This window comes from Haliaeetus leucocephalus, unplaced genomic scaffold (genome assembly GCF_000737465.1).
Source record: "Haliaeetus leucocephalus isolate CR32 unplaced genomic scaffold, Haliaeetus_leucocephalus-4.0 Scaffold848, whole genome shotgun sequence".
NCBI lineage: Eukaryota > Metazoa > Chordata > Aves > Accipitriformes > Accipitridae > Haliaeetus > Haliaeetus leucocephalus.
This window is the reverse complement of record NW_010973284.1, coordinates 15,529,232-15,538,968: the sequence shown is the minus strand read 5'-3', so window position 1 is coordinate 15,538,968 and position 9,737 is coordinate 15,529,232. Positions and strand designations below refer to the sequence as shown.

Sequence of the window (9,737 nt, the reverse complement as noted above, 5' to 3'; positions counted from 1 at the left end):
TAGATGTTGAACACCTTCTCCTGCCACTGAAGAAAAGAGGAAACAAGGCATTCAGCACCTGCAGCACCACCAATTGAAGACCACGTCCTAAGGGATTAACGATAAACCAGGAAGACAATATAATCACCTATTACAAATTATGCAACCCAAAGCATACATCTTAAACACAGTTCCCCTGTTGGGATTAGGCAAAGGGAAAAAAAAATCAGCAGATAAAACCATTTACTTTCACCAGTAAAAATTAAGTTACCCTTGTAAAATTAAGACACCCTTGTTCTTAGGGCAAAACAAACTTAAAAAATATCTTAAAACAGTGAAAAAATACAAGAAAATTTTATTTAAAAATATATGTACTCCTTACTCCAAATTTGTTTGTACAGAAAGGATTTGTTTGAAAAAGAAAAAAAAATAATGACAAACTAAATGCATATTCGGAGTATGCACTTTCTACAGTGTATTTGGTAAAAGCGTTATTTCTGTAAAACTGAGCGAGAGGAAGTTAGTTATTCAGCTTTCATTTGTTCCCTGACATCAGAAGGCAATGTTTCAAACAAGGTGTCCTCTACAGTGAAACCAGTTCGCTTCAGAGCTCTACATTCACCGAGCTCAGGTGGGAGGATTTCAAAGTGATTGCCTTTAATATCCAAGTAGGAGAGGAATACCAAATTACCAATTTTAGGTGAGAGGACTGACAAGTTATTTTTCCCAATTTTTAGAGTCTTAAGTTTTTTGCAAAAGTATAGTTCATCTGGCACGCTCTCCACTTTGTTGCAAGTAATGGAAAAGTACTGTAAACTCTGCAGAACTCCTATTTCAGGTGGGATAAAGCGAATGTCATTGTAAGACAAATCCAAATATCTGATTTTGTTGCATAGGAATAGGTGGGATGGAAGAACCTCTATCTTGTTATGGCTGAAGGAAAGCCGCTCGAGACTAGTGAGTTTCTTTATATGCTCTGGGATGTATGTGATACTGTTGTACCATAGCTTTAGGATTGTCAGTTTTCGCAGATGTTGAAAACTTACTATTTCTTCAATGGATTTGAGGTTGTTTTCCTTTAGATCCAATTCCTGAAGACTAAGAAGGCTGAAGACTGCATGCGGTATACGCTCTAAATCACAATGAACCAATTCCAGCTGTGTCAGGTTGACCATCTTCTTCAGGTTGTTGAGCATCACTAACTTAGTGCCATCATTATGGATGCACAATTTTTGCAGATGACTAGAAACATCAACAGCAGATTGTGGGATTTTGGACAAATTACTTTTTATGTAAAGAACTTTAAGGCTTTTAAGTTCCCGAAAAGACTCCAGTGTAATGTTTTTGGAAATATCATGACTTAGGGAGCCAATTAAATAGAGCTCTTCCAAATTTCTGAGGCCATACATCCAGTGTGGAAGTTCTCTGATATCATCAAACTTGACGCTCAAGATCTTGAGGTTCTCCTTCAGAAATGCCAAGGCAGCACTGTGGATCTTCACAGAGCACTGGTGCAACGAGAGCTCCTGGAGATTGTCCAGCTGTGCAATGGTTGCTGGTATCATTACGTTATTAATTATTTCAAGTTTTAACGACTGCAGCTCAGTAATTTCAAAAACTGTGTCTGGTAGTCCAGAGAGCATGAAAAGCTGTAGCTCCAAATGGCTATGGGAATTTGTCTGTAGCCTCTGTCGCAGTTTATCTGCAGTCCACTCATTGTTTAGGTTCAGCTGTTTCAGCTTATTTTCACTGACTTCAGACAGGAAGACAGCAAACCGCTTGGAATAGAGAGGATCATACTGATCGATCATATGAAGCATAAAAGCAAAGTCATTCTTGACATCTGGGATATCATCAATTCCTGTCTCTTGCCGAACATATTCAAAAGAATATTCTTTCAGTGAACGGTAGAACAACCAGTATAGGGTATAAAGGCATGTGAGGCCATAGATGCTTACAAAGCACAGGTAGCAGTAAGAAAGTTTAGAGAACAGATGTGCCATCGTGTGATTACAGCAAAAATTCTTATATCCTGTCATGTCTTCAATATCAACGTTACAGACTACTGTAAAATTAACTTCTGAGACAAGTGCTGTATTGTAAGCAATAATAATAAGGAATTTAATTACCTTAAGGACAGTCTGGCGAACGTACATGACATAGAGTATATCACCCTCCTCAACATGCAGTCTAAATTTCTTCACCTTTTCAAACAGTGCTTTGGCCTGCTCACCTTCTTTCTTATCTAATGCCCCAGGTGTTCCCTTATCCACAACTAACTTCTCAGGGATTGATTTTAAAGACTGTGTCTTGACCAAAGTGCCTTCAGTGCTTGGCTGGATAGTATTAGACTTGCTTACGTTGTTCTTCCTGTTATCTTTCTCTTCAGAGTCTTCCCCTGACACTTCGGATAAGGCTCTTGTTGTCCAGGGAGAATCGAAACATTTCCCGAGTATTGAAATGAAGTGTTCAATTTTGGAGCTCGATCCAGGGAATTTGAACCAAAAGTTACTACACAGCATGAAGACCAGTGTGTGTATAAGGACAAGATAAGGGAAATACTTGGCATACCAGTGCAGAGCACGTTCATAGCACACCTGATTTATAAAGCTGTACTGCTGAAGGTCCAAATCAGTCTTCAGTCCTTTCATTTCAACTGTAGCTGGAGGGGTGGATGGCTTGGGTGGAGGAAGGGGGGTTGTATCTGGGATTGTGTTAAACACATTTGAACTATTAGATTGGTTCTGGCAAGGCTGTATGCGCTTCGGAAGGCATATTATCTTGTCTTGCATGACCTGAAACGCACAAAAAGATATCTTTTAAACTGATGTACAAACAATGGTGGCAGTACCAATGGGTAGCTGTCCCTGGAGTTCCTCCGGCTGCCAGGCATTCCTCCCCACAGCCTGGCACGTGGCCCCACAGACTGTGCTATTATTAATATTATTCCAAACAAGACACTTGTTCTATATGCCAAGAACTAGGTCACCCCTTTTCATCTATGGTTAGCTTTCCATAATTTGAATAAGAGGGCATTGAGATAATCCAGAAAAATGAAAAGTGTGGGTAATGCTTCCAGAAAAGACCAGGGATCTCCTGCATTGCTCTCCCCGGAGACAGACAGCTCTTGCCAGGTGTATTCACCCTGGCTACACAATGTTCAGAGATAGCTTAGGCTTGAAAGAAGCATAACTGCATTCATGTGGCTGTATGCTCACACTGTGATGTCTTACCACACCGAAAATGGCTGACAAAGAGCTAATGTGGGCATATCTATGCTGGGACATTATTAATCTTCAGTCTTAATAAAGATAGATAGGGATAATAGAGAACTGACAGCATTTGTGTGTGTGTGCACATGGACATTATTTTTATTCAGTTTCTCATAGATTTACATAGAGTCCTTATACCTCCTGGGGGAAAAAAGGTAGGTCTGTCCTTCTGTCCTCGAGTCTGTCTATAATGCAAAAAAAAGCAACTTTCTTAATTTGGGCTGGCCATCCAAGTTGACAAACTGAGGTCAGAGCACCTTCAGGGACCAATCACCTTTGATTCAACTTGGGCTATCAGTTTGATTTCAGTGCAAGGCTCCCTATAGGTCTGAATTGAAAATGCTAATCCATGTGATAAACCAAGGAGCTCTGTTATTTGCCCTGAATGACTAACTGGGATTAGCCCAAACTAAGAATGTGTGTGTAGTGTAGATGTATTCTTTGACATCATGGTTGTTGAAAGCACTAAATATAGGGTATGTAGACAAGAGTTACCAAAATCAGATCCTCCTTGATGATCCACCCTGGTGCAGGGAGATGCTGAGATGAGACCACATACGTTTTGAACAATATCAGTGCCATAACTGTTGACACGTCAAAATCTCCTGCAGTTAATCTTTGTCTGTAAATGCTATTCTGATATACACCCTTACTTACACCCTGGATTCATGCCTCTGGTAATAAATTGGAATAAAAAAAATTGCCTATTATTTGCAGTGTTTCCACACATTATTTTCCAGTGTGCTTCATCCAATGAAGCAGGTAAACTTAAAAATAACAGATGTTCTATTTTGTGTGCTTAAGCAAACACTTAGCTACTAATGCAAAATTCAGCCCTCTATAAAGAGATTTTTAAACATGGACATCCTATCTTTTCATCTGAAAATATCTGAAAAAGGAGAACACAGGCAAAACTACAGTTGATTTCATGTGAAATTTGGGACGTAGTATGTGAAAATCTTGGGCCATGTAAGTGAGCAAATTCCCCTGAAATAAGAGCTCTGTCAATGTGTCCCTTTAGCTCCATTTCTAAGTCATGCCAAGAAATGCGAGATCCATGTTTGAGCTAGTACTATAACTTCCTATTTTCATGGAGTCCATCCCAAACAGTACTTTCCATTTCTTTTCAGCTTTTGGCTCTTTAGCACAATGTAAGTAACAGTGATTGACAGTAATGTCAATTGTTTACATGTAAGTATCCTCAGAGATGCTTTGGTATGGAAGAGGCATAATATTAGTTGTGGGTGGTGTTAATAAAATAAGCACATTCATTTTAAATCTCTTTGAAGCATAATGACAGAAAGAATTTTAACGTTTGCCAAATAAAGAAAAACAGAAATTACAAAATTACATTTTTCAAACTTTTAAACAGAAAAATGGTAACAAATAAGAACTTCAGTTGATCATCTGTTTTGTTATGCCAAATTGTGGTGAAAACAGGCATCCAGGCACAAGCCAAAGCAACAGCTCTTATCTTAGCTGGCACTGCTCCATTGACTCTAGTGCAACTCTGCTGATTTACAGCTGCTAGAAGTCTGCTCTGTGTCATTTGATGTTGCTACCTAAACAGCTTTAATCCTGGGACCAGCAAATTTCTGCTTTGTTCACAGTGAACCCAAGAGATAAAACAAGATGTGACACCATCCTTCTGAGGACCTTCCTCATTTGTGGTGTTCCTTCAGCACCCGAGAGCACCTGCCTCGCTTCCGTCCCATTTGATTTACCTGTAACGTGCACCCAAACACACCGATCATCAGCATGGCAACGGAGAGATAGTCCGTGAACACATCCCACCAGGGTTTCAGCACCCTGAATGCCGGCTGCTGCTCCGAGAACTGGCGAAACTCAGTCACGGGAATCATCGTCCTGCAAAAGAGCAAGGCCAGCGCTCAGCCTCCTGTAGTCCATACCCCTCAGTCTATACAAGCAAGTACTTCTGTGAGGTTTGAAAAACCTGCTCTGGAAATGAAACTCCCAGGATGTGGCATAAAAGTTCCCAGCTACCACCCAAGCGGTCCCCCTGACAGCCCTGGGATGCTCACGCTGCCCCCCTGCAGCTCCTGTGAGGAAGGGAGACCAGGACCAGGGTCCCATCCATGCAGGCAGGCAAATCCCTCTCTGCATTGACTCCAGCTGTATCTGGTGGGTCAGTGAGGCCTTCTGAATCCCCCCAAACCAGCCCGTTCTGTAGATAGAGACATCCAGCTTTATACACATTAGCCTTGATCTCAAAGGTCTGGCTAAAACGCTTGTCCTGCGCTCAAATTTCACAGACCCTTTCAGCTATCATGTTTCATTCACTTCCATTTTATTCATAGTGGTTTCAGGGATGCTTTGGAATATTCGTATGCATACTCACTGCAGTTTCAAATCTAGTATGTTTTGAGTGCAAGTTGCTAAAGTGCTTTAGCTAAGCAAAACTACAGGCAGATCAAGGGCTTTATCTTCACCTCAGATGTCTAGGCTTACATCATCACCCCTTCTGAAAAATCAGCTAACACATGAGCATGTACAGGCAAAGCAACTGATTTTAAAGCCTACAGCATGTTGTGTAACTGAATCCCCGAGATCAAACCAGTACTGAAACTCCACAGTAAGTTACGATGGAAAGATAAATTCGCATGGGAATGTAGCAAAAATATTCCCAAGGGCAATTTACAAAATTTATCCTTAAACTAACATCATAAATGCTCACTACAATCACTTCATATCACAGTAATATTGGAAGAGTCTATAATCCTGATTCAGCTGCAGACTGGGACCCATTAGCATGGGTTTGGTGCCATCCAGCTGTGCGCAGGCTTAGCGATAAGCACACACTTGCTGACATGCTGCCCGGGGACTTAAGGGATTCAGTTCATTCAGAGCCAGCATTCCAGCAGGGAAGGATTCAGGCCCTAACGGCTGCAATTCATCACAAGCATACAGCCATCCCAAGAATTTATAACTGACTCCCACTACACTGGCCATAGTCATGTGGAAAGATGCTCACTTTGACACCTTCTCAGGGACTGCTGTGCCTCTTCTTGCCCAGCTGATCCTCAGGAGGCACCACAGTCCCCAAAGGCACAAGGTGATGTCTGTAAAATGAACTTGGGTTAGTAGCTAGACTGGGGCTTTGCAGCTTTCTGAGCGAGTAGTACAAAAACTTCTTTACCCTTGACCCCTGCTCCCCTCTCCTCTTGCAACCCTTCTATGTTGCTTTAAGCACTACCTGGCCAGGCAGGAGAATCTCTCTCTCAGCCTCTTGTCCTTCTAAAAGCTGTCCCCAGGATGCACCCTACAATGCCAGATGAAATCGCATACACCTCTCGCATGGCTGGCAATCCCCAAGAGAAAGGTGGGCTGTCCTCTGCAGCACTTGCAAATTAATAGACCATCAGTGGAAATAATGGCAATGCAAGCCTGACTTGACACAGCCAGGTCAGAGGCTCGGCAGCATCCATGCCAACAGGCCTGAGTTGCTGCAGTGGTGGCGAAGGAATGCAGCATTCGTTATCAAACTGCACGCAGCCAGGAGCCACAATTCTGATTTTTGTGTGCCTGTCTGGCAAATGCTCAGCAGACATACCAGGGAAGATAGACCTCTACAGCAAAGAACAGCTAGGGTAGCTGCTGGGACAAACCTTTGTTGCCTTTCACTTTTCTTTTAGAAATACTGGTGGAAAAAATGGATCTCAATAATTAGAGGTGCCCCACACAGCTTTAAGTACATGCCCAGCTCTCCTTCAGCTCAACACAGGGAAAGGAAACCCTCCGCTGGCAGCTCCCAGCAGTGCCTGAGCTGAAGAACATCACACACTGATCTCTCTTCCATACCCACATGAATTTCACTGCCATTGGTAAGGAATTACCCTCCTGTCTTTTACTTCCACATAAAACGTAAGTGACTGGCAATAGCTGCTGGTAAGCTTTAAAAAATAATTTTTCTACCAAGCATTGAAAAACATAGAAAATTCTTAAAGGAATACACTAACACACATGTTGGCTAATCAGTTGCCATGCAACAGTCCTGCTAAAAGCTTTGTAACACATATACTGCTGTAGGCTCAGGTTTTGAGGCCAGTTAGCTGACTGGAATGCCATTGGTACACCCAAGGATACTTATCAACAGATTGCCTTAAAATAATGACATTTTCCCCCTCACCCTGCCCCTTTAATAATGGCTTATGAGTGCTTTTTCATATTCTGATGCCACAGCCTCTAGAGGTCCTATTTGTAAGGTTTTTCCAAAAGTATAGACACTTTGAGTTCAGGTAAGGCAGAATCATGTTTCCTACAGCGGGGACTCTTGAGAAAACACGAGTGCTCACACGCACCAAAACATGCAGAGACCCAGTCCTCGCTGGTTAGACATCTAAGCGACTCTGTGGATCTGAGCCATGGTGTTATGAAAGTCGGCAGTACTGAAACAGGGGCAGCGCCTGACAGCAGATGGAACTGGAAATATCTTGCAAATTGCTGTGCAGGGACAGCTTTCTAGACCAAAAATTAATTTGGCTGTTGCATTTGATAGGCTTCACTCTGTATTTTTAGGGGTCTTTGTTGTATTACATATTTGCTTTATTTCTTCTAAGTGATGTGTGGGGAATTTAGATGAAGGCAGATAGTTTCTGGCACCACAAATACGTGCTGCTCTGATCCCTTTTTCCCTTTAGAGGCTGCTGTTTGCATAGTGTGACTCCTCGTTAGTAGAGTGCACATACTGTTACCCTGGTTAATGGGCCAAGCAGAGGGAGACCTGCATACAGAAAGCCTCTCTGAGCCATGACAGAAACCCCATCTCTGAGGGTGGAAGGTTTGCAGTCCAACACCAGACATCAGAATCTGTCTGATGCTTATGTTTTCCTTTATTGTTAAAAGAAGAAAACAAATGTTACTGAATGAGAGCAATAGTACTACACATAATAATGGTAAATAAACCAACGACATCTAATGACAGACAACATTCTTTAACTTCAGGAAAAAAGATCTTCACAAGAAGCTTTAAATGGAGATTGGACATGAAAAAGTGGGATAACTGTTTTCCAACACACTCTGGAGAAACCCTATTGCTTCTCCCCTTGCTGCACTAGCGATAAAGAGAAAACGCTAGAAAGAAGTGCAGAGAAGCCTGGGCTTACTAGCGCTGCTGGTATCTGCATGCAGAACAGAATGACACAAAATTATTTTTATTTTTCTCCCTTTTCCCTCTAGCTTCTTTTCCATTCTGGCCTGTCCAGTGACTGAAAGGACATCTATTACCAGTGGCTCTGAGGCCTCACAAAAGCCACAGCAGGTCCATGTGGCTCAGAGCAATCCTGAAAACACCCTCCTGGCCATGGCCAGAGTCTGGCTCTTCCCCACTGCTACACCCAAAGCCGCACCACTGCCAGACTCATTTATAACCACACACAAACCAGGTCTGTACAAAATAAAGTGATTAGTCAATCATTAGTTTAAAAAAATCAAAACAGGGATGCTAAAAAGACACATTGCAGCCCAAATCACAGTAAACTCTGGGACAGCACACTCTCTACTGTAGATTCTTATCTCTTCTTATAACAAGGAGATAGAAGAAAAGGACTTCAACATTTCAGCTGGTGAAAACTAAGACAGCATTACTAATTTCAGTTCACTCACATTCAAAATACTGTTTAATGGCTCAATACATCGTAGCCGAAATGTGGAGTCTGACATGTTAAATACTATTCTAACCTACTTTAGGAAATATTGAATTCTAAATATTGGATAATTTTTTCAATTAAAATCAGAACTCGTTCTCTTTTTTCTCTTGCATTTCTAATAACCCTAAGTCTCTAGAGAAAAGAAAACCGTCCACGAGATAAATCATCTGGTATTCAGCTACCAGAAGGAAATAAAAAAGGAACTTGGATTAAAAAACAGTTGCACTGGCTGTTAAGCAGTGCTGAAGAAAAGAGCTGAGGGTTTGCCAGATCAAATAACAAACAAACAAACAAACAAACAACAAAAAAAACCTGAGAGGAGGCAAACTAGTAGGGTTTTTTATTATTATTTTAAAAGTTCTAGGAAATATAGAAAACTTGATGAGTGAAAATGAATACATGATAATAAGATGAAATACTGGAGTCCAGGTACAAGGAAGGTGTGACATTTACTCCAGCAGAAAAACTAACTACAGGAATCAGCTACTGCATGGGCGATTAGGAGCAAGAAACAACTTAATGTGACCTAAAAGACCTAAGGAGAATAAATAGATCCAAGTCAGAGAGAAAAGTATTGGAAACAAATTAGACTTAATAAATCAAGAGATTTAATCAAAGGATGATTGTGAAATGGCCACACCGTGGAGCAAACCAGCTTCTCAGCAATTGGCCTTCATCAAAGGGAATAAAGGAAAGCAGTGGGGACAGTACGGAAGTAACGACAGCTCTTGCCAGTGCAGCTAAAGAGAAAAACGAGTATGTTTTACAAATTGGGCAATCCGCGTGACGTGCATTGCAGAATATAAAGGAAATTAATTAA

At 41.5% G+C, this 9,737-nt stretch overlaps 1 protein-coding gene across 1 annotated transcript; it reads right to left on the bottom strand.

Annotated features, from left to right (window-relative positions):
• Window positions 1–317: 317 nt before the first annotated feature.
• Window positions 318–5,113, bottom strand: LRRC8C (leucine rich repeat containing 8 family, member C). The gene is made up of 2 exons (XM_010582606.1): window positions 4,976–5,113; window positions 318–2,774 (listed from the first exon to the last, which is right to left on the bottom strand). Exons 1-2 carry the CDS (start codon window positions 5,111–5,113, stop codon window positions 504–506), a joined length of 2,409 nt encoding a protein of 802 aa, XP_010580908.1. The 3' UTR covers window positions 318–503.
• Window positions 5,114–9,737: the final 4,624 nt, after the last annotated feature.